At 52.0% G+C, this 27,971-nt stretch overlaps 1 protein-coding gene across 4 annotated transcripts in view; it reads right to left on the bottom strand.

The window, feature by feature from the left end:
• Positions 1–27,971, bottom strand: part of DNAAF1 (dynein axonemal assembly factor 1) — a 1,258,717-nt gene that overhangs the window by 98,884 nt on the left and 1,131,862 nt on the right. For all 4 annotated transcript variants that reach the window (XM_069639748.1, XM_069639762.1, XM_069639771.1 and 1 more), the window contains one exon: positions 7,005–7,073. In XM_069639748.1, the coding sequence (XP_069495849.1) occupies positions 7,005–7,073 (69 nt within the window). The remainder of the gene's footprint in view (positions 1–7,004; positions 7,074–27,971) is intronic.

Here is a 27,971-nt window from a genome sequence, read left to right as displayed (position 1 = left end):
ATCTCAACAGGAACTCACTAACATTTCTTAATATATACCTCCCTTGAACCTCTGGTTACCTGACTGCCTCTGCCTCTGATTATTACCAAGAGGTGCTTAAAGGTTAAATCCTTAGAATTACTGCCACTCTCAATTGCTGAATTCACTGTGACTCCAAAACTCCTCTTGTTCAGTCTAAGGAACTAACTTCTGTGTTGAAAGTCTTTTGTTGCCTTGAACATTTATAACAAGTGCAGTCTAAAGAACTAACTTCTGTGTTGCCTTTTAACTTCACTCAGTTCACTCAAAATTGCCTTTACAATGCTTCATGTAACTCTATTACCTTACCTCCTTTTACTTGAAACTACGGATTCTCTTTATTTATAATTCACATATTTTCTTAATGGAGTCAAAGCTTTGTGAGTCTCTACCAAAACTAGACTTCTGTTTGCGTGTGCTTAAAACTGGAAGGCGGAATGCTGCTGAAATGTGTTCTTGCTGTAATAAAGTTTGCACGCACACACTTGTTACCTGAACTTTCTTTCCGCTGCAGATTCGCGCTATAAAGGAAGTCGCTGGCTGCCCTCTCCTTTATTCGGCTTCTCACTGACACAGCTGAACAAATCTCCACAGCTAATCTGTAACGAACCGCGCTGAGTAGCTGCAACGGACATGCTAGACATGCCCACGCTTCCTCACGTAATTAGGTCCTTTCCTCGGACGCGGCCGGCACACGACTCGTTCCCGATCGCCTTTTTTACACTGTTGTGCTTTCAGACGTGCGCGCAAGCTGACATCAATAAAGTTGCTTCAACGCTGGTACGCGCACAACATTGCCTTCAGTAAAATCCTGCAATTATTTTTCATTTGAAAACTTTACTTCACAGGTTACAGAGAATACAGTCTGTGACTTGAACTTCAGTTTTAAGAAAATGAATTGAAAACAAGCTTTCTTAAATTTTGATTTGAGTAACTTCAGTCACTTATCTGAGCTTAAACTTCTCTGGATCTTTCAGATGGCAGGTTACAGGTAGTTTGATGCTTCATCTTTGGATTTCCATTGCTTTTAAAGGAGCTCTTGAGTGCTGTGACCATCCTTGAGCTGATCTTGAATGAAAGAGTTTAGAACCTTTCTTGAAGTTCTAAACTGCATCACAGTGGACCCAGGCCAATCACTGCTGAACAGGAAGTACTCCATCATGAATTGGGACCATAGTTGCTGGCTGATATGATGGTTAGATTAAGGAAATGCCTTTTCAATGCAATTGACCTTCCTTAGCTACAGCAAGCATAATTGGTAATTAGTAATGCCGAACCTGACGCCTTCTGATACCCAGGTACCTGACATGATATCAGATCATTCACCATCGACATTGGAATGCTGCATTCCCAGGGAAACTTTGACGGGAGTGATCTGGCGCTTTAAGTCGAGGGCGCTCAAAACTTGGTTTTTCATGATGAGCTCAGCACAAACATACAGGCCCTTTTTGCAATCAATAGTGGCACCGTAGACTCCCCCGGGGTATTGTGAACATTTTTCAAATGCTATATATGATCGTTTTGTTTGGGGAAAGAGGTAGGGATTTTGAAACAGTAGTGCTGACCTGCAGGCCAATGAGGTAATCTTGAAAAATGTAGAACGGTTGTATCGGGAAGCAGGGGACGCAGCGGTATTGGCAGATATCTGTAAATAACTGGATGCATTCCAAAGGATCGCATTGAGAGAGGTCCGCTATCTGTGTTGATCTGCACTGATCAGACAATATGGGGAGGGCCAGAAGATGGGGGCTTTCTTGGCACGGCTCCTAATGGTGGAGCGGCGTCCCACGCAGCTGGACAATGTGAGAAACTTGCAAGGGGAGTACGTATTCGAGATGGCTTCCATCGGGGAGGCGTTTCAAGAATACTAAAGTACTATATACTCATCCAAAGGAACGCATCAGAGGAGAATATCTGGCAATACCTGGCTGGGGTGGAACTATACTGGATGTCCCCAGAACAGAGGGAGTACTTGGACAGGGAGGTGACACTGGAAGAAATCAGGGGGATGATCAAAAACCTACCAGAGGCTAAATCACCAGGCCTGGAGGGTCTTAATGGTGAATTTCATAAGGCCTATATCAACATACTGGCCCTGTACCTACTTCAGGTATCCGAGGAGGCAGTCTAGCTGGGCACCCCCCCACCAATACTTAGGCAATCCACCATTACGATTTTACACAAAGAGGGGAAGCCAGTGGAGAGCTGTTCCTCGTACAGGCCTATATGCCTGATTAATATGGTGATACAATCCTGGCTAAACTGCTTGCAAATAAGCTCCTCCCTTTTATGTGTGAGCTAGTCCTGGTGGATCAATCAGGGTTTATTCCAGGGAGAAGTACCACCTTTGGGCTCTGGTGCTTCTTTGACCTTTACGAGGGGGTGAGCCACGATATACGGCGGTAGTGGTCTTACTAGATGCCAAGAAAGCATTTGACTCAGTCGAGTGGCCATATCTGTTTAGCACCCTCCGGCAAATGAGCGTGTGGCATAGGTTTCTGAAATATGTTGCTCTTTTATACACCTCCCCAGAGTCAAGGATAGCCGTAAATGGAGAACGTTCAACGCCTTTGCGGATGCAAATAGCTATGGAACCATTGGCCGCGGTGTTGAGAGAACGCCACCTGCAGAGAGGTATACAATTGTATTCTCATAAGGTTATTCTCTCTTTACATGCGGATGACGTTGCCTTATTCTTGAAGGTCCCTAGAGAAAACGTTAACCTGGTAATGCAGCAGAAAATACACGTTGGTGAAATGTCAAGGTTAAAAATCAATTATGATAAATTGGTGGTACTCCCTCTCAAGGATGGGGTGGAGCCCTTTGAAGACGACTTTGGGTTCAGGTGAGAGCCCGTTCACGACAGATATTCGGGCATAAGAGTCCCGAGGGACTACGATATTCAATTTAGGGAGAATTATTGCAGAGCGGTGGACAGAATGCAGGAGCAGTTAAATAGGTGCAAGGGGCTCCCTCTCTCCTTAATGGGCCGAGTTGCAGCCATTAAAAAGGTGGTGCAACCCATATTTCTTTATTTATTTTTGAATCTCCCGATAATTCGACCAAAATGCTTTTGTAGGAAGCTGTAGGGAATGTTGGTGAGGTTCCTATGGGCGGGGAAGGTTCAGAGAGTGTGATGGGAGGTTCTCATGCAGCCTTATTGTGGAGGCCGGGTGCTCCCAGATTTTGAACATTACTGCTGGGTGGCACAAGCCCATTTCCTATCATTTTGGTACGAGGAGAGGCCCAGTAGACCCTGCATTCAAACTGAAAGGGTGATCGCGGACCCACATTTATTATGGGCGACGAGCCTGGGAAGGACCAATCAGAGAGGGTAAGGGGGAGTATGGGGGTGGTGGCTAGTGTGTGTGTGGCATGGCAGAGGCTGGTTGATTACCTAGGGGTGAGCTGCTATATTCTCTGGGACTCCTGGCATAGTAAATTCCTTGCATGGGTGTCACTAATGAGCGGGTATATATAGCACTGATGGATAAGCTGGGAGTGACGAAACTTGATGATTTTTATGTGAACAATGCCTTTCTGACCCTGGATGACTTTCACCTGAAGGGGGCGCGACCGCCCTGGATGTATTCCACTACTTTAGGATTAAGAATGCCTTCATGGCCTTTTTCCCCACCTTCCCGCAGCAGCCGCCTACCTTTCCCCTGCTGCATGAGGTCAAGGAGGCAGGAGGTGAAGGACGGTTGGTTTCCGAGATTTATGAGAAAATGAGGGCCGCTACCCCTCAAGCAGAGGATAAGGCGAGATGGAGGTGGGAAAGGGCACTTGGGCGATGATTGGAGATAAGGCATTCGACTACATCATGGACCAAACCCATGATGTGTCACTTAACGTCCGGTATAAGTAAATACATTTTAACTATATGCACCAGACCTATTATACACAACTTAAGTTACACAAATACTATACAGAGATATCAAGGAATGCGCTTGTTGTGAGTACCTGAGGCAGATTTGATCCATCTGGTGTGGAGATGTCCTCCCATTATGCATTTCTGGGGGAGGTGTTCAAAACGCTATTGGTCATAGTTAGGGAGACAGTCTTGGTGGATTCCCTGATGGCACTACTGGGTCTGACCTCAGCCTGGCCCAGCTGTACATGCGACTGGCAGTGCTGTTGTTGATTCTGGCTCGGAGACGGAGAGCTATTACATGGTGCAAGGGTCCGGGCCGAAGGAAGAGCAATGGCTGGAGGATGTGGTGTATTGTTATGACTTTCATGTGGCTTACATTCGAACATTACCGCTACACGCCCTCCAGATCTCTGCGGACTGTATATCTAGTTCTTGTTAACTGAACCAACAACACCGGCAGTACTGGACTAAAGGCATCCATGTGGCATGTGGAAGAGCTGTGGGAGTCAGGGGAGGGAGACGTGGGAGGGTCCCATCGGTAGGAGGGACACTCTAAAAAACTGGGAGCGCAGCAGGCCCGTGTATCGCCGCTCTCTGCCCCTACTTCCAGTGCTATGCGGACGATACCCAGCTCATTTTCAGGCTACCCTCGGCCTCCTCCTCTCCTTCCCTCATCTCCGACTGTCTGTCTGCTGTCAAGGAATGGTGTGCCGCCAATGACCTCTGCCTTAACGCCAGTAAGACTGAGATTCTACTCATCGGCACACCCACTCCCTCCTTCCCTTCAGCTCTCTGGCCGGCCTCCCTTGGCCCCCCTCCTGCCCCTACCTGCAAGGCTAAAAACCTCGGGGTCATCTTCGACTCCACACTCTCCTTCTCTCCTCATATATCTGACGTCTCTAAGAAGTCTCACTACCAACTGCACCTCCTCAGAGGTATTCTTCCCTTCCTCTCCTTCCCCCAGAAGCTCACTGTCTCCCGAGCCCTGGTTCTCTCAAGGCTGGACTACTGTAACAGCCTCTATCTAAATCTGCCTGCCTCCACTCTCCGCCCTCTGCAACTTATCCAGAACAGAACTGCGAGACTTGTCCTTGGCCTCAAGCCCAGGGACCGTATCTCTCCTGGACTGAAATCTCTTCACTGGCTCCCAGTGGCTGCGAGGATTAAGTTCAAAACCCTCTGCATTGTCCACAAGGCCTTCTGGGGCCTGGGGCCTAAATACCTTCAACTCTCTCTTCCTAAATATCTTCCTTCACGAGCACTTCGCTCATCCGTCTCCAACTCCCTCATGGTCAGCCGCTTCTCGAAGCAACGAGCTGGGGGTAGATCTCTCTCCGCAGGAGGGGCCTCCCTCTGGAACAGCCTTCCTGCCTCCCTGAAACTTGAGGAGAACCATCTCCGGTTCCGGAAGCACCTCAAAACCTTCCTCTTCGCTTCTGCCTTCTCTCTCCCTCTCCCCTGCTAAACCTGCTTAACTCCCCACTGAATTCTGCACTTAACCTGCATCTGGGCCACTCTCCGCGACCTCGGTCCAGGGCCCAGCCACTCTCCACCTGCACTGCCTCCCTTGGCCCCCCCTGCACCGTGGGACTGTCACTGTATCCCTACAGCCCCCTTCCCAGCACTTGCTATGCACTTACCTCGCACTTGCCACCAGCTGGCCCTTTTTATTCATTATTTATTTTACGCTACTTACCTTGTACTGCACTTTCCCCCCCACCTCCTCCCCTTGCACTTTCTCCTTTTTCCCCTTACCTCGGCACTTGCGCGATCTGAATGACACCTGGCCTAGTAGGATCGTTTGTCTGTCTTTCCCTTGTTTCCCCCCCCCGCCTCGTCGCGCCTTGAAACACTTGTGTATAGGCGCGTTACAAATACCATATCATATCATATCATATGATATGGCCTCACCGGAATAATATGGTTGCAATTGACAAGGATATCTGGGGACATGGATGAGGATGTGGTTATGTACTTTTTTCTTTTGTGGTAATGGCACTCTGACTGTTTTGTTATGTTGTGGTTTGGTGGTATGCGTTTTAAAATCAATAAACACAGTTTAAAAAAAATAAAAGTATTCCAATACTTCAGATGCCAGATCACCAACAGTGCACAGGAGCATTTCACTGCAGCAAATCCTGGGTGCGCTTGACACAAAATGGTGCGACACAAAGAAATGAAAGCACAGTAATCACATTTCTGCCATACCATCACTGAAGAAGCACCTGGTAAAGTTGTCAAAAGAAAACAGCGAATTCATGGGAGGCGACTTCTTATTCATGTGTGTTCATTTTGTTGGTTACATTTCTGCTCATCACTGAGTTGTTTGCCTTGCTTGAATTTCCCATTCTTTCACGCAGTTTGGTTTTAGTACACTGGTGCTCAGCATCACTGGATGTTCTGCAGAGAACCAGCGAATGGTGATTGGGCTTTTCTATCCCATTAATGAAACCGAGGCCTCTGCAGCCAAGGAGCCTGGTCTTTGATATTATCTAGTGCATTCATCAGCAATAAGCATCGTCAGTGCAGAGCTGGAGGAAGAGGCACCGTGGACCCGATATGGCCCACAAGTCTTCTGTTTGACAACCCTGTACCAGACTATATTTGATGAGTGAAAACATGACTCGAACCAAATCACTTGCCCAGTGGTCGAAGTGGGCGGGAGCGGTTGAGAGCAGTGCTCCCCTTTTCAATTACATTTTACCGTTCAAGAAACCGTTCTGGAATGGCTTAGTTTTAAAATAAAAGTGTAGGAAGAAGTTGAAACTTACACTTCAATGCACTGCACTGAACGTTCCCTTAAACAGCAGGTGCGCTTTTTGGGGGGTTTAGATTACGTGTGGGAGGGGCATGGTGGTGAGGTTTGTGGGCAGCTCGGGCAGACCAACAGGGAACATAGTTCCACTACTTCTTTTAGCACACTTCGACCAGTGCACTTGGCTAATATTCTAGAAAAAAATCCCTTTGTACTAGGTTTGATGTTATGGAAATGACAAAAGAACCCAATGGCAACGATATTCCCCAATAAAGCAATGAATATTCTATGCACAATTTCAAGGGTGAGGATATATAATGCAACTAAATTGTATTACATTACATTAAATTGGCCTACCTTGGTTGGTAGGGCTTCACATGCTACAGGGTAATCACTCACATTAACATCTTCCAGGTCCGGCAGATCCTATATAATTAAATGAGGAATAAAGGTTACAGTAGTACAAGCACATAATGCACAATCTTGACACATGATGTTTAAGTGACATCAGGATTAACAACACCAAAGTCTGAATGGTTTGTAAAGTTACCAGAAAACCAATGTGCTCTTACAGCCTCACTATTTATAATGAGACATTATACTTACAAAAGGAAGTAGCAATAGTACCACCATTAGATTATTCACTGGCATATGTAAAGCCATGTTAAAAATGTAATGGTGACTTGGAATACTATGAAGCTATTCATGACACCTGACTTCAAGGGAGCACAATCTACTAGCTGGTAATGTCTTTAATGTTCAAGGGCCAACAATAAGCCTGCAAAACTGCTTTATTGTCCTTGAAGAACATGGCTCAAGTGTGGGCAAGGAAGAACTTTATTGCTATAGAAACTGCTAAGATTCCCCTTCGTAGCATCCTAAAGGAAACCAAGCTTGTAAATATTCTCCACTCAGGCTACAAAGGCCAACGTTTTAAAATCTAATACCAAAAAAAACAAAGCAGTATCTCTTGAGGGGCCTAATAGTAAGACACCAAAAAAGGTACTTCATATACAATTCTGTAGGACTGCTTTAAAAGGTATGACATTTTCAATGGTGTTAGAGCTCAGAAAATGCTTAGACATACAGCCATATTGCAGACATCCAGATCTCTAGTCTAGGATTTTTCAACGCGTTTAGTTACATTTAAAACAGGACTAGGATTTGTCCTTTCAAAGAAAAAATTCAGAGCACTTCTCATTTACAAATTATGAGTCCCCTTTCACAGTTGATTGTGTGCAGCCTAGAAGTGACCGACTAGTTGAGAATTATGCATGAAACAATTTAGACAACAGATTGCTTTGGTGTGAAGGACCCATTTGCCTTACTGTAAAACAATGCATGGAGTATTAGAACAACAATAATGGAATATTACTGACCCAATATATGTAAATTACTGGAACCAGGGATCGAACAAGAAAGAGTGTGTTAAGGAACAAGTTATTTACCTGTAACTGTTGTTCTCCAGCATGGGTCTGGCATGGATTCACATGCTCATGAATATTCCCTGTTGTCATGCTGGGAATCCTCGGTAAAGAAAAAATCAGTTTCAGTTTCGTTTCTGAACTGTTGTCACACCCTTTCCTATTTCTCACCGGTTTGTCCTCGATTGCGGTCTTCTTGGGTACTCCTTCCTTCTTCCTCACTGATCGGGACTTGTACAGGAAGGGACGTGAGTCTTCGGGTTCCAGTGTGACGAGTGCCGACTGCCTTAAGCAGGTTGCGTTCAGAATCCAGGGAAGTTACCGCGGAGGAATCTAGGAAGGAAGGGTAACTGATGTCCAATGCTCAGCGAGCACGAGACGGATTCCGGGATGAAGGGGAGAATGGCCTTACCGAAGCGAGGCAGGAAAAGGAAGGGATTCCAGGAAGGAGGAAAGGTTAGGTAACTGAAAGATAGACGGGAACGATACACACACCGAACAACTCAGATCAGTAGCGTTGAGACGCGCAGAGCCGTGGAGGTGTGCCCATTTTCTAGGAAGAAGCGCGTTGCACGTGGACACTAGAGAGCAGCGTTCCCATGCTTTCGGCCATGTTGGGAGGATCGCCGACCTGATGTTGCGGTACATCATGGACCACGAAGTCCAGAAGGGCCAGAATCAGTGGTTCATGACAACTGCCTTTCTACTAGTAACCAATCACTGGTCTCTGTGTTATACTGCCTCCAGCCAATGACTGCCCTCTACCTAAGCCCCTCCTCTGGCAGCCATCTTCAGATTTGGTAGCACGTAAAGTGGCAGTAGGACCAAGAGAAGAGCCGCAGAGGGGTCGGAGGGAGGGTTCGCAGGTGAATCCATGCCAGACCCATGCTGGAGAACAACAGTTATAGGTAAGTAACTTGTTCCTTGTCCAGCATGGAGTCTGGCATGGATTCACATGCTCATGAATACAAGAATACATAGCAGTACACACATGCACAACCACGGGAGGTGGCAAGCCTCAACATTAAGCATTTCAATAACTCAACATTAAGCATCTCTTACCTCCTCACCAGGCTCACCTTCAATCAAACAGGTTGCGCAGCACTGCCTGGCCGACTCTGGACTCCTCCCTGGAATCCCGGTCGACGCAGTAGAATCTTGTGAAGGTGTGCGTCGACCTCCACGTAGCAGCCCTGCATATTTCCAGCAGGGGCACACCAGACAGGAACGCCGTGGTAGCAGCGATTGTTTTGGTCGAATGGGCTCTCGGACGGCCAGGCAACAGTCGGTTTGCCAACCGGTGACAGTGCATGATGCAGCCGGAGAGCCATCTGGAAATGGAAGCCTTCGAGAGGGCCTTCCCCTGGTTCACAGGTCCAAAATTGTGATGTCATCTGAAAACTCTTTGTGCGGTCCACGTAGAACTTCAGCGCTCTAGCCACATCTAGCGAGTGCAAAGTCCTCGCAGCCGGCGACGAAGGCAACGGGAAGAAAATAGGTAACACCAAGGGCTCGTTGAGATGGAAGTCCGACGGCACCTTGGGCGAGAAGGAGGGGTGCGTCCTCAGCACTACCCTTGTCTCGTGGAAAGTCAGGTATGGCAGTTTACAGGAGATGGCCTGGATCTCTCCCACTCGTCGTGCAGAGGTGATGGCCACAAGAAACGCTGTTTTCCACGATAGGAATTTCAACGGTGCCGAATGCAGAGACTCGAATGGCGGGCCCATGAGCCTGGTCAGCACCACGTTGAGCTCCCACGCCAGGGCCGTGGCCTTCACCGGCGGGAACGAGTGGAACAGTCCTTTCATGAACTCCTTCACTAATCAGTGAGACCACAGCAACGACTGCCCCGGAGTTCTGGTGTAGCGGGAGATAGCCACCAGATGGATCTTGATGGAGGCATGTGCCAGCCCCGCCTTGGCCAGCATAAGCAGGTACGGCAGCACTTAAGGGGCTGTAATCCGCAGAGGGTTGATCTTCTGTGCACGGCACCAGACAGAGAACTTCTTCCATTTATGCCCATAGCACTTGAGAGTCGAGGACGCCCTGGCCTTTGCAAGGACCTCCGTGCAGTCCGCCGAGATATCGTAGCCTCCGAACTCTAGTGCTGCAGGAGCCAGGCCTGCAGGTTCAGCGATCCCGGGTCGTGATGTAGGATGGCGCCTCCTTTCCTGGTGAGAAGATCTGCGTCCGTCAGCAGTTTGACTAGGGGGGATGGTGACAAGTCCAGAAGGTCCGGGAACCATATCTGCCTCAGCCACGCCGGTGCGACGAGGACCATCCTGCACCGGGACCGTCTGAGTTGACTGATGAGTCGCAGAAGCAACGGCAATGGTGGGAACGCATACAGGCCGTCTCAGGGGAAGGAGAATGCATCGCCCATGCTCGGCGGCTGGGGAAACCTGCTGGAGAACCTCCGGTACTTGGCGTTCGTCGCCGTCGCAAATAGATCATCTGGGGATTGTCCCATAGTCGAAATAGCAGATCCACTTGGTCCTGCCGTAGTTCCCACTCATGGCACGAGCGCAGCACCTTGCTGAGCGAGTCGGCAACAGTGTTCTTTACTCCTGCCAGGTGGAAGGGTACCAGGAACATCCCCTGGGCAACGGCCCAGTGCCACAGGTCTTGCGCTGCCTTGGATAGGGCTGGGGATCTGGTGCCCCCTTGTTTCCGGATGTAGAACATTGTGGTGGTGTTGTTGGTAAAGACCCTCACCACCTTGCCCTTGAGGGACGGGAGGAACAACCTGAGGGCCCAGAACATGGCTCAGAGCTCCAGGACGTTGATGTGTAGTGACCTCTCCTCTGGGAGCCAAAGTCCTCTTGCGTGGAGATCTCTGGTGTGCGCTCCCCATCCTTCCAGGGAGGCGTCCGTCGTCACCGTCTCCTGATGTGTTGGGGTCTGGAAGTCCATACCCGCCGCTAGATGCGCTTGGTTGACCCACCACCAGATCGCTTGGTGGAACGTCTCGTTGAGGGAGATCTTGTCTTCGAAACTGCCCGCTGCTTGCATCCAACGGGCGTCGAGGAACTCCGGCAGTGGTCGCATCCGCAACCTGCGTAGGCGCACGAGGTAGATACACAATGACATCATGCCGAGTAGGGACTTGATGGACCTCACCCTGGCCATGTCCATGGTCAACAGCCGTTGTACCTTGCCCAGGATGGCCTTCGTCCTTTCCTCCGATGGCAAAGCCAATCGCGCCCCTGTGTCGAGTCTGGCTCCAAGGAACAGGGCGTCTTGCGACGGTACCAAGTGGGATTTTGCAAAGTTGATCGAGAATCCCAGATCGGGGAGCAGTTGGACGATCTTCGATGTGTTCCCTTGACTTTGCTCGTCCAGGTAGGGGTAAACGTGGATACCCTGCAGGCGCAGCAGCACCGCTACCGGTGCCAGGCACTTGGTGAAGACCCTGGGCGCCGACTTCAATCCGAAGGGCAGGGCCTTGAACTGGAAGTGTTTCCCCTGGACCACGAACCGTAGGAACTTTCAATGTCCTTTGCATATGGGGATGTGGAAGTAGGCATCCTCCAAGTCCAGCGACGATAGGAAGTCACCCTCCTCTAGCTGTCCCAGCACCTGCTGAAGGGTCACCATCCGGAATTCCTGGGACTTGATGTATTTTTTTAGACGACAAAGGTCCAGGATGGGTCGCCAACCACCGGTCTTCTTTCGGACGAGGAAGTACCGCGAGTACACTCCGGAGCCCCGGAGCCTCTTCGGGACGAGTTCTATCGCTCCCTTTTTTAGCATTGCTCGTACCTCTAGAAGTAGCGGTGGCATGTGGCGCCTTGGCCTCCTTAGCGACGATGACGTCCTCCGGCCTTGCTGCCGCCTCTGTAGACCTCCTGCGACGATAAGCGGGCCGCTTGGCAGTATGACGGGGAACCGCCACCAAATCCTTTGGTGGCACCTTGAGACTTGCCTCTGGGACCGAAAGGGCGGCCGTCGTTGATGGAGACTTGCCTCTGGGGGTCCCAAGGCCCGGGCCGTCTCGGTGTCTGCCTTGATGGCCTGGAGTGACTCGTCCACTGCCTTGCCGAACAGGTTGTTCCCGTCGAACGGCATGTCCAGTACCCTGGTCTGAACGTCCTGAGGGAAGTCGGTGGCCTTGAGCCAACCGCGCCGGCGAAGGCAAATGCTGTTGCCCATCTGTTGAAATCCGGTGTCAGCGATGTCCGTGGCCACCATGATGGTGTGGTCCAACTCCAACTCTCCTTCCTGTTGGATTTCAAGGGCCTTCGCCCTCTTGTCATCTGGTAGGAAATCCAGGAGGGGAGCGATCTTGAATCACATCTCACTGTCGTAGCATGCCACGATCGCGAGGGCTTTGGCCGCTTTGATGGTCGTCGCCACCGACGAGATGACTCGTCCCATGGCGTCCAGCTTCTTCCCCTCGCCGTCTGTGGGAAGTGGAAGTTGATGCCATCACCCCTGCCAACTTCTTTTTGGCCGCTGAGGAGAGCACTGAATCCGGGGACGGCTGAGCTCTGAGGCACATCTGGGCGGAATCCGGGACCCGGTACTTCTTCTCATACTGGTCCCTCTTCGCAGGAGCCGTGGACGGGTTCTTGAGTAACAATAGTCCTTCATCCCAGATGTCGTCCAGTAACGAGACTGAGAGGACAGTCTTCCTCTTGGCCTCCTGTCATTGGTAGAGGAAACCTTCCTTCTTCTGCTCCTCGGGTCAAAGCTGGAAAAGCTCTGATGCCCTGGCGATCATGGTGTGAAAGGAGCCAATTTCATCGGGAGTGGAGGCACGGGCCGGGGGTGATGGGAGATACATCCCGTCGTCACCACCGTCGCGGTCCGTCCCCGTTGTCGCCATCTCCGTTCCCATCTCATCCCTCGGAGGAGGGGAAGGAGGTGTAGGCTGGAAAGGCGGGGGGGATGGATTCGCCTCTGCTTGTCCGGTGGGCTCCCCGAAAGTCCAGGCACTGCTGGGTCGTCCGCTGGGGATAAGGGTAACCTCGTCCTTATCTCCGTACACAGGGTCTGGATGGCCATCAAGATCGCCCCTGAGTTGTCTTGTGGCATAGTTTACGACAGGAGCGACGGCTCGGGCGAGGATCCTCCGTATCCTCCACAACCCGCAGTTCCTCGTCAGCTCCACTGTCGCGCTCTATGTCCGCCTAGGCCCAGAAGACGATTCCACTGGTGTAGCCTCGGCAGGCTTCGCCAGAGCCACCACGACTCCTTCAATCGAGGCCTTCGCCGGGTGGATCAGGGCCTTCACGACCTTGGCCGCCTCCGGGGCCTTCGCCTTAGGGGCAGGGTCACCGCCTCGCCCCCCCTTAGCTTTCTCCGTCGGGATCGACCGGAGCTTCTCCGGAAGCTTAGCCGGGTTCTCCGACTTCCTTTTCCCTGAGCCAGAGCGTTGGCTCGTGGTTTATGGAGTCGTGGATGTAGCGCCCTGCCTGGCAGCCGAGGAGCCCGAACCAACGGCGCTCCCGGTGCCCGCGGACTCGCAGTACTTTGCCTTTTGTTGGGCTCCCATCGCTGGAGCACCCTAAAAGGTCTTAGAAGACCGCTCAAACTTCTTCTTCTTCTCACCTGCTGCTGGGCTCTTCCCTTCCAGCCAGTTAGTGAGTCGGGTCTGACGGTCCTTCACAGTCCTTCTCCATGTGCGATTTGTCGTCGTGAAGGCAGTAGAGGCACCGAGAGTGCTCATCTTCCTTGAAGAGATTCTGTAATCCACATCGAGGGCAGCTCCTGAACTGCTTGGATCCAACAGGCGTCGTGTTTCCTTTGTCCTGGGCCATGTCCACGCGAGGTAGGCCTAAAAGATCTTCCGGAATCCTCCAAGAAGTGAAAACTTGATGAAAATTCGCCCTTGAGGGGCGTAGAAGAATTCCAAAACCGGTCTCCGTTGATCGGAAGCAGAATCGGTGGAGCTTGAGGCTCGATTGACCGAAAATATAAGAGTAAACTCTTCAAAAAAAATGCAAAACGCAGTAAAAGCTCGAGAGCTATAGCACGAGGACTCCCAACACTTGAACGTGCAGTAAAAATCTGAAGATGGCTGCCAGAGGAGGGGCTTAGGTAGAGGGCAGTCATTGGTTGGGGGCAGTATGACCCAGAGACCAGTGATTGGTTACTAGTAGAAAGACAGTTCAGAAACAAAACTGAAACTGATTCTTTCTTTACCGAGGATTCCCAGACTGACGACGGGGAATATTCATGAGCTTGTGAATCCATGCCAGACTCCATGTTGGAGAACAAACATTTTATTTTAAAGTTGTTAGTAAAATTATTTTTTAAGGGAGTAAAATAGTAATTCTAAAACAGTGGGCCTCATTACGAGTCAGTCGGTCCAGAATGCAGTGATTCCGTGATGACGGTGATACATTTTCCACGTCCGCAAGGTTGCGGAAACTGCGGCCGATTACGGCCTGTCAGTCACACGCAGCACACCAAGGCATAAACTGTGTCAACGTCATCACGGAAAAACCCACGGAAATGGACATACCGCCTCAAAAAGCAGTGCAAAAAACGCAACCGCCACCGTAGTCACGGACACGGAAACACCGGAAGCTGAAATACCATGACTGCAAAAGCCAGAAAGAGATAGGGGGCCATTATATAAACCACAATCCACTGCCATCCAGTCAGCACAGGTCAGATCACCACTCTGAGAAGTCAAGAAGAACCACCACCATGGCATCAAGGATCCCTGCACAGAGACAGCGGAAACAGCGATTCAGCGAGGCAGAGCTCACTGTAATAGTGGACCACATTGTGCAGCATGCTGAAATGCTCTTCAGCGCTGACCAGCTCCGTGCAACGCAGCAACGTCGGAAGGAGGTGTGGGCTGATGCTGAACGCAAGTGCACAGCAGTCGGTGTAACAACCCGCAGAGTGAAGGACTGCCACAAGAGGTGGGACAACCTCAGACTCAGGGTGTGAAACCTCATAGCTGCACACCGGCAGCAGAGCAGTGACACAGGTGGAGGGCCTGCATCACCACATAAACTGCAGACATGGGAGGAGCGCTGCAAAAGTGTACTCCACCTTGAGGCAATACATGGCAGTGGCGATACCAAGGCAGGAGTGAGCCCACCTGCAGATGCCAGTAAGTGCCCAGATGACGAAGAAATTAGTGCTTTTTGAGGCCAGGAGTGACCCAATGGAGCCGTTCACAACCCCTCCCCCCTCCCCAGTCAGGGCAGGAGTGACCCAAAGGAGCCATTCACAACCCATCTTCCCCCCAGTCAGGGCAGGAATGACCCAAAGGAGCCATTCACAACCCCTCCTCCCCCCAGTCAGGGCAGGAGTGACCCAAAGTAGCCATTCACAACCCCCCCAGTCAGAACAGGAGTGACCCAAAGTAGCCATTCACAACCCCCCCACCAGTCAGGGCAGGAGTGACCCAAAGGACCCACCCATGAGCCAGACGAGAAGCAACACCCCCATAATACATGGCCATTGGACATGCTCACAGTGCGTGACTGGTTACAAGCAGAGACACATACACCTCAACTGAGTGCATCAACATTCATATGCGTGTAAATGCAAGTGCTCACTGATCGACCTGTCTGATGCATGTGATGGGCCCATCAGGTACCAGCACACAAATAATAGCATGCCCTCTGTGTCCCCACAGCCATTTTAAGTGACAGCTACTACGCCAACCAGGCGAGGCAAAGTGCACCTGCACATGGACAACGCAGCACCCCTGCCCAGGAGGACGACGCAAGCTGCTCTGCAACTCAGCCACCAGCTGCATCTGGCACGGATGCACCAGCCAATACCACCATCCCCATGCTGCCTGCTGCCACACAAGTGCTACGCCCACCCATCATGCCCACAGATCCCATCCGTGAGAACATCTGCACTGCAGAGGAGGCTGCAGGCAGTGACAACAGTGCCCCAGCCTTCCAGGCTGATGTAGGGCCACAGGGGTAGGGGCCCAACCTGGATGACCTATAATCCCTCCACGACCTCCAGTTCAGCCCCCCATCACTGCATAGTCGCATGAGGTCGCCAACCCCCTCCATGGCCGAGCTGAATGCCTGCATGCAGCGGATGGAGGATCAGCAGACCACCCTTACGCAGCTTGTTGAAAGGCATATGGAGGAGTCCAGGCTGCAACGGGAGAAGGCCAGGCTGCAGAGGGAGTTATACCACATCTGTGCGTAGGATCTCCAGGGCCATTGGACGTTCTGCCACCACCATCGTGACCTTGGTACGCCATGTCCGGGAGGGCAACAATAACACCTCCACCATAGCAGAGTCCATGTTGCTTGCCCAGCAGGCGTATCTGGGACGTATGCCAACACTTCCACCAACAGTGCCATCCACCAGCACCACCCCATCTAGCTCCACCACTGCCAGCCCACGGAGGCACTCAAGTCGCCTGACAGGGCCCTCAGGCGGCAAGGATGCCCATGCGCAGAAGTGGACACGTAAATAATGCCATGTGTTTTTGGCTGTGCAGGAGACATTCATAGACACAATGGGTGTATGGGGGTGGGCGCGTTTGGGTGGTGGGGGAGGTCCATTGTCACGCTCACCTGGTCTCCCCGGGGGTGTAGCACGTAGTCGTATGACCAATATCTGTACTGGCGTAGTTTTGATGGTATGATGGTGTCTTCTCCCCTGTTATCTCCCCAGGAGGCGTTAGCCTGCAATGTTGAAACAAGATGTTAGCTAATGAGTGGGTTGGATTGGTCCCACTTCCTCTTATCAGCTCTGCTGCGAGGACCGCGATCGCATCAGCTGGGAGCCGAAAGAAACGAAGTCGGAAGAACCATGTGTTCCACACACACGGCGCCATTCGCCGCGTGTCTCACGGCTCCGGAATCACTCGAAATGGCGTCCATGGTTGCCATGGACGCCATCCCAACAAAGAAGCCAGCCGACATCACCGCCGCGGGCCCGAGCGCCCATTTGCTGCCTCTCTCTGCCTGCCCCTCCCCTCCTGCTTTAAACGGAGGGGGAGAGGGCCGAGAGGCGAAGCCGAGCAGGGAAGGCCGTGAGGAAAGGCCTCCCATGCTCTTATCAGCTCTGCTGCGAGGACCGCGATCGCATCAGCTGGGAGCCGAAAGAAACGAAGTCGGAACAACCATGTGTTCCACACACACGGCGCCATTCGCCGCGTGTCTCACGGCTCCGGAATCACTCGAAATGGCGTCCATGGTTGCCATGGACGCCATCCCAACAAAGAAGCCAGCCGACATCACCGCCGCGGGCCCGAGCGCCCATTTGCTGCCTCTCTCTGCCTGCCCCTCCCCTCCTGCTTTAAACGGAGGGGGAGAGGGCCGAGAGGCGAAGCCGAGCGGGGAAGGCCGTGAGGAAAGGCCTCCCATGCTCTTATCAGCTCTGCTGCGAGGACCGCGATCGCATCAGCTGGGAGCCGAAAGAAACGAAGTCGGAACAACCATGTGTTCCACACACACGGCGCCATTCGCCGCGTGTCTCACGGCTCCAGAATCACTCGAAATGGCGTCCATGGTTGCCATGGACGTCATCCCAACAAAGAAGCCAGCCGACATCACCGCCGCGGGCCCGAGCGCCCATTTGCTGCCTCTCTCTGCCTGCCCCTCCCCTCCTGCTTTAAACGGAGGGGGAGAGGGCCGAGAGGCGAAGCCGAGCAGGGAAGGCCGTGAGGAAAGGCCTCCCATGCTCTTATCAGCTCTTTGCTGCTCGTCTGCCGTCTGCCAGAAATCTATGCCGCACTCCGGAGGTAAGAGCCAGAACCACAACTCACCTCGCTCATACCCATGCCTGCATAGTAGATTCATCAGATTACGCACCCACACGCTGCAGGCCACTCTCTACTCCCATCCCCTACCCACGAACACCTGCAATGACCGGCTAAGTTTGCGCACCTCACCGCCCTCGCCATATTTGATCACTGCAAGACTCATCCGCCCAAAGCCTACAGCGTCGATGAATACAGACAATAAAGCAGACAATAAAGTACTGTACCACATCCACAGGTGTGCCACAACCGTACTAAACTTGTCACCACTTGTGCCCACTTCTACTGAAAGTGAGCACCCCAGTGTAAAATCTGTGGTTAGCAATTCTTCTACCACCATTTTGAATGCTACTGTGCCAAATGTTTTACAACCTGTGTCCACCACTTCTGAAACCAGGCCCCCCAGTGTAAAATCTGTGGTTAGCAATTCTTCTACCACCATTTTGAATGCTACTGTGCCAAATGTTTTACAACCTGTGTCCACCACTTCTGAAACCAGGCCCCCCAGTGTAAAATCTGTGGTCAGCAATTCTTCTACCACCATTTTGAATGCTACTGTGCCAAATGTTTTACAACCTGTGTCCACCACTTCTGAAACTAGGCCCCCCAGTGTAAAATCTGTGGTTAGCAATTCTTCTACCACCATTTTGAATGCTACTGTGCCAAATGTTTTACCACCTATGTCCACCCACTCCCCAGCCACTACCGAACCCCATCTTAAATGCGCCATGATTAACGCTAGATCCATCAATGCCCACGCTTTAGACATCCACGACCTCCTAACCACCCATGACCTCGATCTACTCATGATTTCTGAAACATGGCTTCACGATGCATCTGGCCCGGCACTCACCCTCGCACTACCGCCTGGATATTCCATCACCAGACAAGATCGGCTATCCAAAGGGGGAGGTGTAGCAATTATTGCCAAAGACTGCTTTTCTATCAGGAAAGTAGAGAAATCCCTGCACAACAGTGACTACCTCCAAGTCAAAATTAACCTATCTCCCCAATGTACCATTGCTGTCCACATTGTCTACCGCCCCCCAGGCCCAACAGGTGACTTCCAAGCCTCTCTCATCCACCTCCTCTCTGACAACCTCAAGAAACAATCTCAAGCCATTCTCCTGGGGGATGTTAACCTAAGTCTCCTGGACAGGAAGGACCCAGCAGCCAAATCTCTTGACTCAGCCCTCAAGGCTCTGGGCTACAACAACACCATCTTTAGCCCAACCCACGCCCAGGGCAGAACCCTTGACTGGATTGCGCAACATAACTGCCCACTCATCATCACTGGAAACCTTCCCACCCCATGGTCAGACCACCACATCATCATCTTCAGCATCCTCACCACCTGCTCCACCACCCCCCCACCCCACCCACTGCCACCCTGCCTCGCCAGAAGCTCCCGCCAACTCACTAAGGAAAGGCTACTGCCTTTCCTCCAAGGCCCAGCCTTCAGACCCCCTTTCTCCACAGACCCAGAAACACTCGCAACAGCCTATGAAGCTGCCATCAAAGCAGCCATTAACTCCATTGCCCCCCTTAAACCCCGTAAAGCCAAACCCACCACCCATTCCAACTCCTGGTTCACCCCAGACCTCCTCGCACTCCGCACTGAAAAAAAGGATGCCCTCACTCAGTGGCAAATGTCTCATTCTGACAAAGACAAGATGACTTTTAAATCATGCTCCACTAGATATAAAAAAGCAATCACCCTAGCTAAGGCCAAATCCTTTGAATCCAGAATCTCTGAAGCCCAATCCAGCACTAAAGAAATCTTTGCCATTTTCAGGGAGCTAGAGACACCCGCGCCTGCCCCCCAGAACTTCACCAAAGACAAGGCCTGGTATGATGATATACAAGCAGCCATGAAAAATAAACTGAGTCTGCTCCAAAACAAAATACTAGCCACCAAGTAAGCCCTACCCAACACACACACCCCTGTCCCACCACCAGCCCGGACACCCCCCAACCCTTTTCATTCAAACCCATTCTAGAAAAAGACATCACCAACATAATGAGGAACATCAAACCCTCCAATTGCAAAGGTGATGTATGCCCAGCCACCATTATCAAAGACTGCGCCGAAGCATTAGCTCCCTTCCTTACAGCCTTTATAAACGCCTCCTTTGCTACAGGGAAAGTCCCTGCCTCCCGCAAGGAAGCCTGGGTCCGCCCTCTCCTAAAAAAAACCCACCTTTGACCCCACCTCCCCCAACAACTATAGACCCATCACCACTGTCCCCTTCCTCCTCAAAATACTGGACAAAGCAGCATACCTGCAGGTTCAACATTTCATTGAAGAGAACAAACTCTTAGGACTCCGACAATCAGGCTTCCGCCCCAGACACGGGACCGAAACCGCCCTACTTGACCTGAAAAACCAAATGGACGATGCCAGAGACATGGGCAAACCAGCACTTCTCCTACTTCTTGATCTATCCGCGGCTTTCGACCTCGTGGATCATGACGTCCTATGCCACCACCTATCCTCTACGGCCACATTTTCCCCTGAAGCCACAGCATGGATCACTTCGTTCTTACAAGACAGAATCATGCAAGTATTCTCGGACCTAGCATCAGCCTCACCTACTATCATACTCTGTGGTGTGCCCCAAAGCTCCTGCCTCTCACCCACCCTCTACAACATCTTCACACAACCCCTTTTTCTCATCCTTGACGCCATGGGCATTTCATACACCAACTACGCTGATGACACACAGATCCTCCTCACCCTCACTGGCAACTACGACACTGACTCCATGACCCTCAACAACCTCTACAACACCATCCAAGCCTGGATGGCAGACAATGGACTATGCCTCAACTCAGACAAGACTGAACTCCTCCTGGTAGGCTCACCCGACACGCTGAAAAATCTAGACTCCCAGTTCAGTCACTTCACCATAGACTCCATCAAAATACCTGTCTCAGAATCAGTCAAAACACTTGGCGTCTACTTAGATTCCAACCTATCCATGGTTAAACAAGTCAACGCTATAGCCTCTGCAGCTGCATATCATGCCAAACTAATCAACGCAGTCAGGCCCTTTCTCTCCAAAGAGAACTGCACTAACATAGCCAGAGCCATCACTGGATCTAGGCTTGACTATTGTAATGTACTCTTCCTAGGTACATCCAACAAAAACCTAGAGAGGTTACAAATCATTCAGAATAGCGCTCTCCGGGCAGCCCAAGGCATTGCCAAACGAGAACACATCTCGGAAGCCAGAAAACGAGCACACTGGCTCCCAATAAAAGAAAGGATCATCTTCAAAACGCTGACACTGACTCACAAGTGCTTTCACCTTACTGCCCCCGACTACCTCTCCCAAAGGATCCACCCCGTCTCTACTACGAGGCCAACCAGATCACCATATACTAACATGCTTTCTGTGCCATTAGTAAAAAAAGCCAGAGCTGGCGGCTCCAGCTTCCCATATCTCGCACCCACTCACTGGAACGCCCTACCTCCTATAATCCGAGGTGAGGCCTCCCTTTGCACCTTCCGCAAATCCATAAAAACCATCTTATTCACATAAGATTCCTCGCACCAGCTGAATACATCTCCTATGTTCCAGTGCATAAACTGTTTGTAATGACCAACTGTACCAACCAAAACAGCAGCTCTATGCCTGTTGAATACATAATGTACTGATGAATGCTTCTTTGCCTGTAACTAAGCTCTTGCAAGTAACAGCGCCTCAATGCCCATGGGTTACTTGCGCGCTATATAAATTTAAATAAATAAATAAATAAACCTCCTGATGCCCGACTTCTCTCCAGATCACCTTTGAGTTTGTTGAGGTGGGCTCTCCGTCCTGCTTGACCTTCAGCAGGGGCGCAGTAGGCTCAGTCTTTCTCTGGACACAGTTACTTCACTGTTCCTGAGTGCCTGTTGCTGTGTTTCAGGAATGCTTGGATTAATCAGGTAAGTCTCTATCCCAATGAGAGCTTGGTATAGATGCTCAAGTCTTATTGTTCCAAGGTTTAAACGTGTTTTGTCTTTCTTGCAGATGCGGTCTTGTACGGAAGGTTAGAAGAAGAATTGACTCTCCTAGAATGCTGAACTGGTTGTCTCCAGGTGAGTATGAGCACGGATGAGTGGCACTGGATGGCTGAACAATTGTTCGTTTTTGTATTGTGCGCGACTAACAAACAAGTTACTTTCTTACCTGGTAACGTTCTTTCGATGGGATGGTCCGACGACGTATTCCATATCTATGACAGGTAATGTCCACAGCTGTGCTGCTTCAGAAAATCTTTGGCGTCTGCATCCTGCGTCGATGACGTTGATGCGCTGTCCCCGAGGACCTCCTCCGACGGCCGACGTCACCCGATGTGATAAGTAGGACGCACGACGCCCATAGCCTCAGTTATAGTTTTTTCCCAGAACGTGTGCCACCAGTTTTCTGCCAGTCAGACACACAAGGCCTTGCGGAACGCAAGCTGCAATCGCAAAAGAAATTCTGCAGTGGGGAAGGCAGGGAGGGAGCGATATGGAATACGTCGTCGGACCATCCCATCGAAAGAACGTTACCAGGTAAGAAAGTAACTTGTTCTTCGAGGGGATTGGGTCCTCCAACGTATTCCATATCTATGACAGACTCCCAAAGCAGTACCAAGCAAGGAGGTGGGAAAGAATTTAGAATATAAATTTAGCATGCCCAATCAAATTGCGGAATAGAGAACTGCCTTGCCAAAGGCGAGATCTTGCCCTCTGATGGAATCGAGGAATCGAGGGAGTAGTGAAGTACAAAAGTAAGTACTGAAGCCCAGGTTGCTGCATCACAGATGTGACGAATAGTAACTCCCCTCTGCAGGGCAGTAGACGCAGCCACTCCAATGGGCCTGCAAGCCAGCCGGAGGGTCCTTACCCGCCAAGCGTTAACACTCGGAGATAGCTAAAATAATCCAACGAGACAAAGTCTGTTTCATCACAGCTTGTCCCAAACGCTTTCCAGCGTAACCAATGAAAGGTTGATCGTCCACTCTGACCCGGGACATGCACGAAATATAAAAGCTCAACGCTCTCCGAGGATCAAGCCTATGGAGCCTCTCCTCTTCCTTACCAGGATGTGGAGGAGGATAGAACGCAGGAAGAACAACCTTCTGGCTCAAATGAAATTCCGAAACCACCTTCGGAAGAAAAGAAGGACGAACTCTAAGGACAACCCTGTCCTTGTGAAACACAATGAAGGGTGGCTTAACTGAAAGTGCCTGTAACTCACTCACTCTGCGAGCGGAAGTAACCGCAACCAAAAACACAGTTTTCAGAGTAAACAGCCTCAAGGGGCAAGAATGTAAAGGCTCAAACAGAGCACCCATAAGAAACTTAAGAACAAGGTTCAAATCCAAACCTGGCACAAGAAAAGATGACGGAGGGAACACATTAGTGAGCCCCTTCAGAAACTGCGAAATTAAAGGAATTTCAAAATAGGAACACTCTTCAGACGAGCGCTTAAATATGGACAGCGCAGCCAGGTAACCTTTAATGGTCCCCACTTGCAAGCCCCTGTGGGCCAAAGAAAGCAAAAAAGACAGAACCATGGGAATGTCAAATTCAAAAGGATCCACATTCTGAACTCTGCACCAGTCGCAGAACTTTCTCCAACGGTACAGAGACTTAGTTGCCGGCCGCCTGGCTGAAAGCAACACCTCCATCACGTCTTCAGGGAGGTCCCAATCCTTAGACCCATCTTTCAGAAGCCAAGCGTGAAGATTGAGGGATCTGACCACTGGATGGAGAACCTGACCCCCCTCCCGTAAGAGCAGATCGTATAGGTAGGGAAGACGACGTGGAGGGCAGATGGACAAGTCTAGAAGGTCCGGGTACCATGTCCTCCGGGCCCACGCCGGAGCAATGAGGATCATCCAGGAACCGAACCTCCGTAACCTACGCAGCACTTGCGGGATGACGGGGACTGGAGGAAATGCATACAGCAGTGGGAATGACCACTCCACCACGAACGTGTCTCCTAAGGCTCCTTTTGGAGGAAATTCCCGCAAGCAAAACCTTTTGCACTTCCGGTTGACACTGGAGGCGAAGAGATCCACTTGAGGGGTCCCCCAAAGGGCGAAGATCTCCAGGAGAATCTCCTGAGCCAGCTCCCACTCGTGAGAGATCGTTCTCTGCCTGCTCAGAGCGTCCGCCGTCTCGTTGTCGTCTCCGGCCAGATGAACCGCCGAGATCGAAACTTCCTGCTGGATGGCCCAGAACTCGAGCTGCATCGCCTCCCTGCACAGCGGAAGTGACCCTGCCCCCCCTCTTTTTGTTGAGGTAGTGCATGGCCACCGTGTTGTCAGTTAGAATCAGGACACTCTTTCCGCGCACAGTCGGCAGAAAAGCCTTCAGGGCTAGCCTGACGGCTCTCAGCTCCAACAGATAGATATGGAGTCTGGACTCCGACAGAGACCAACGACCGCTGACTGTCAACTCGTTGGCATGAGCTCCCCATCCCGTGAGGGATGCGTCCGTCACGATCGTCACCTCCGGCCAGGGCAGCCAAAATGGGGGCCCCTTCATCAGATTGCCCTCGACGGCCCACCACAGAAGGTCCCGGGCTACCAAGGGCGGCACCTGAACAGGGTCCGACAGCCTGCTGGAGGACTGAGACCACTGGAGCTTGAGTGCCCACTGCAAAGATCTCATTCGCAGACGAGCCTCTGGCACCAGAAGAATGCAGGATGCGATGAGGCCGAGCAGTCTCAAGAACTCGGACGCTGGGAGATTCTGGGCAAACTGAAACTTGTGCACCATCTGCTGAATGTGAAGAGCCCTCACCTGAGGAGGAAAACACTGCCCCAGGGACGTGTCGAGCACTGCTCCGATGTACTGGAGCCGCTGCGTTGGTGTCAAATGGGACTTCTTTAAATTGAGGGAGAAGCCCAGCCTGTGTAGGGAGTGGCAGGTGACGGACATATGATCCAGGACTTGCTCGAGAGAGCTCCCCCTGATCAACCAATCATCCAGGTAGGGGTAGACGTGAATCCCCCCTTTCCTGAGATGCGCTGCCACCACCACCATGAGCTTGGTGAAAACCCTCGGGGCGGAGGTCAATCCAAACGGCAGGACCCGAAACTGAAAGTGCGAGTTGCCAACCGCGAACCTCAGGTACTTCTTGTGCTTGGGATGGATTGGCACATGGAAGTAGGCATCCTTGAGGTCGAGAGACACCAACCAGTCCTGAAGTTGAAGGGCCTGGAGGACTTGAGAAAGAGTCACCATCTTGAACTTGTCCTTCCTGAGGAGTTTGTTCAAACCGCGCAAGTCCATGATGGGTCTCAATCCCCCGTCTTTCTTCGATATCAAAAAATAAGGGGAATACCAACCCTTGTTCCTCTCCGCTACAGGCACCAGTTCTATGGCACCTTTCTCCAGCAGGGCTTGAATTTCCTGCACAAGGAGCGGATCCGGACTCTTCAAAGAGAGGCTCCCTGGTGGATTGTCGTGAGGCCTCTGCCAAAAAGGAAGGCAGTAGCCGTGGGTTATGATCTCCAGAACCCACACATCCGAAGTAATGGCTTGCCACTGTACAAGATGCTGCGCCAGCCTTCCCCCAACCGGCGAACCATGGGACCTGGCCTCATGACTGAGTGGTAGCGGCTGCGGCGTTGCCCGAGGGCAAAGAAGCAACTGCCCGAGCGGCCTTGGCACCTCAAGTACCTTTGTTTCCACCTCTGGCACTCTTACGATGGCCTCTTTGACTGCTAGCTCCCCTCGCTTTACTGAAGGAAGAGTAATAGCAAAAGGAACCTCCCCTCCATTGCTGTCCCCTAGGACGAAAAGGCGGAGGTTGGCGAACTGCAGCGCCCAACGACTTCGCTGCAGCTTTGGAGGTCTGCAACCTCTCAAGGCTCTCGTCAGCCTTGCTGCCAAAAAGGTGTTCACCGTCAAAGGAGCCGGGACTGCACATCAGGAGCGAACCCAGACTTTTGCAACCACGTAAACCTGCGCATTACGGTGCTCGCCACCATGGACCGGCTGACACAATCCGCCAAGTCCAAACCCGACTGAATGGCCTCACACATAGCATCCTTGCCATCCTGAACCATAGCAAGGAAACCATCCCGTTCGTCCCCTTCGGGAATATGTTCAGCAGCTAATACAACACAGTTCCACAGAGTGTGTGTGAAACGAGACAAGGCACATATGGAGTTGGCCGCCTGAAGCGCCATACCCCCAGAAGAAAACACTTTCTTTGCCCAGCTGTCGTCCCTATCCGGAGGGATGGTAGGATACGACGCCTGCTTTACCGGGGCCGTAGCCGCCTGCACCACCAAACTCTTCGGGGTGGGGTGCCTAGACAAGTAGCTCGGGTCGCTAGTGGCTGGACGGTATTTTCGCGACAAAGACTTGCCCACTGCCGGGAGACTCTCCGGAGCAGACCAAGCCGCCGCCACCCTTCTCTGCAGAGCTATATGAAAAGGCAAAACCGGGTCAGTGGGTGGACCGAGATCAATGATGTCCGTGAGATCATCCTGAACGAACTCCCCTGGGGGAGCTGACCAACCCAAGTACTCGGTAACCCGAGACATAAGGCGCCGATATGAACAATCGGCATGAGTGCCAGGCTCCGGCCGACAAAACTCCACCTCCGGAGAGGTGTCCAGTCAACTGGCATCATGCAGCAACTGCCTCAGGTCATCAAACTGGCTATGGCCCGAGATAAGGTAATCTGGAACCGTAACCGGAACCAGGCCGCCATCAGAGCCTTCATCACCCTCTGGAATGTACTCCAGGCGGGGAGAGAAAGACCTCTGCGGACCAAAGCAGTGGCGGACCTTAGCCATAGCCTTTCTAGAGGCAAACCCCGTGCCACGGGGCCCCTCCGACACCACCGCCTCAAAAGGCGTCAAGGGCGCCGAACAAGTCGGCGCCGGCGTCGACAGAAAAGGCGTCGGGGGCGCCGAACGAGTCGGCGTCGACAGAAAAGGCGGCGACGTAGTGCGAATCAGCGTCGACGTCAGCTGTAGCGCCGCCAGCATCGGCGGCGTCGACACAGTCCTCGAAGTCGGAGCTCCGAGCGTGTCTCTCGACAACCTGGGCACCGACGACCCCCTCAGGGGCGGAGCCTCGAGAGAAATCGTCGACGACCTCGGCGCCACAGGCACAGGATCACGTGGTCTCGAGCGCGTCGAGGACCGGGACCTGGAACGGGCATGGCGAGAACGGCTACCCTTGTCCGAGCGGGACCTCTCCCACGAGCCGTGCCGACCACCCGAGCCAAAAGGCGTACGGGCGGTGTCTCTCGACCGGTGCCGACCGACCCCACTCGGAGGCGCGGACGGACCGGTGCCCTGCGATTCCAGAATCGCTAGCATCTGCTTCCCGAAGGAAGCCCATTCCTCCGGTGTCGCTTGCATGGAGAGATAAGCGACCCGCCGACGGGCGGAGTCCTCAGAAGAGGACGGGGAAGGCGACCTATGCCGGCGCTTCCTGGAATACCTAGAAGAGGCGCAGGAGTGGCGAGACCGACTCCTGGAAGGAGACCCACTGGACTTCCGACGACGACGCGGAGAGTCACCCCTCGAGTCATCGGTCGAAAGCCCCGCAGACCTCCACTTCCGGGTCTTAGACACCCGGCCTACCGACAGCTTCTTCTTGCGTTCCTGCAAGGCCTTTGCAGTGAGCGACTGGCAGTCGACACAGTCGTCCGTATCGTGGGCCACCCCGAGGCACCAGAGGCAGGTGTCGTGCGAGTCCGTGACCGACATCTTGGACCCACAGTCCCCGCAGTTCTTGAAGCCCGGACGCGGGGTCGAAGATGAGAAAGACATCGCCACGAACAGGTGTTCATAACAAACGGAACAGGTTCAACGAACCGAGAATAGAAAACAGCAAACTCCAACGAGTCAAGGCGTACCGAGATTCACGAAGCGAACACGTTTGTGGAAAAAACGGAACTGAGGCTATGGGCGTCGTGCGTCCTACTTATCACATCGGGTGACGTCGGCCGTCGGTGGAGGTCCTCGGGGACGGAGCATCGACGTCATCGACACAGGACGCAGACGCCAAAGATTTTCCGAAGCAGCACAGCTGTGGACATTATCTGTCATAGATATGGAATACGTTGGAGGACCCAATCCCCTCGAACTGCTGTTTTCTGTTCCCTTTTTGCAGGCGCGGCGCAGCCCCACGATGAAGAATGGAAGAACCGCTCCGAAGTAACCCCGAGGAATGCAGAATCCCAG

The sequence above is a fragment of the Ambystoma mexicanum genome, chromosome 1q, assembly GCF_040938575.1.
Source record: "Ambystoma mexicanum isolate Mex_15411 chromosome 1q, UKY_AmexF1_1, whole genome shotgun sequence".
Classification (NCBI taxonomy): domain Eukaryota; kingdom Metazoa; phylum Chordata; class Amphibia; order Caudata; family Ambystomatidae; genus Ambystoma; species Ambystoma mexicanum.
The sequence above is the reverse complement of the archived record's forward strand: the minus strand, read 5'-3'. Positions and strand labels throughout refer to the sequence as shown.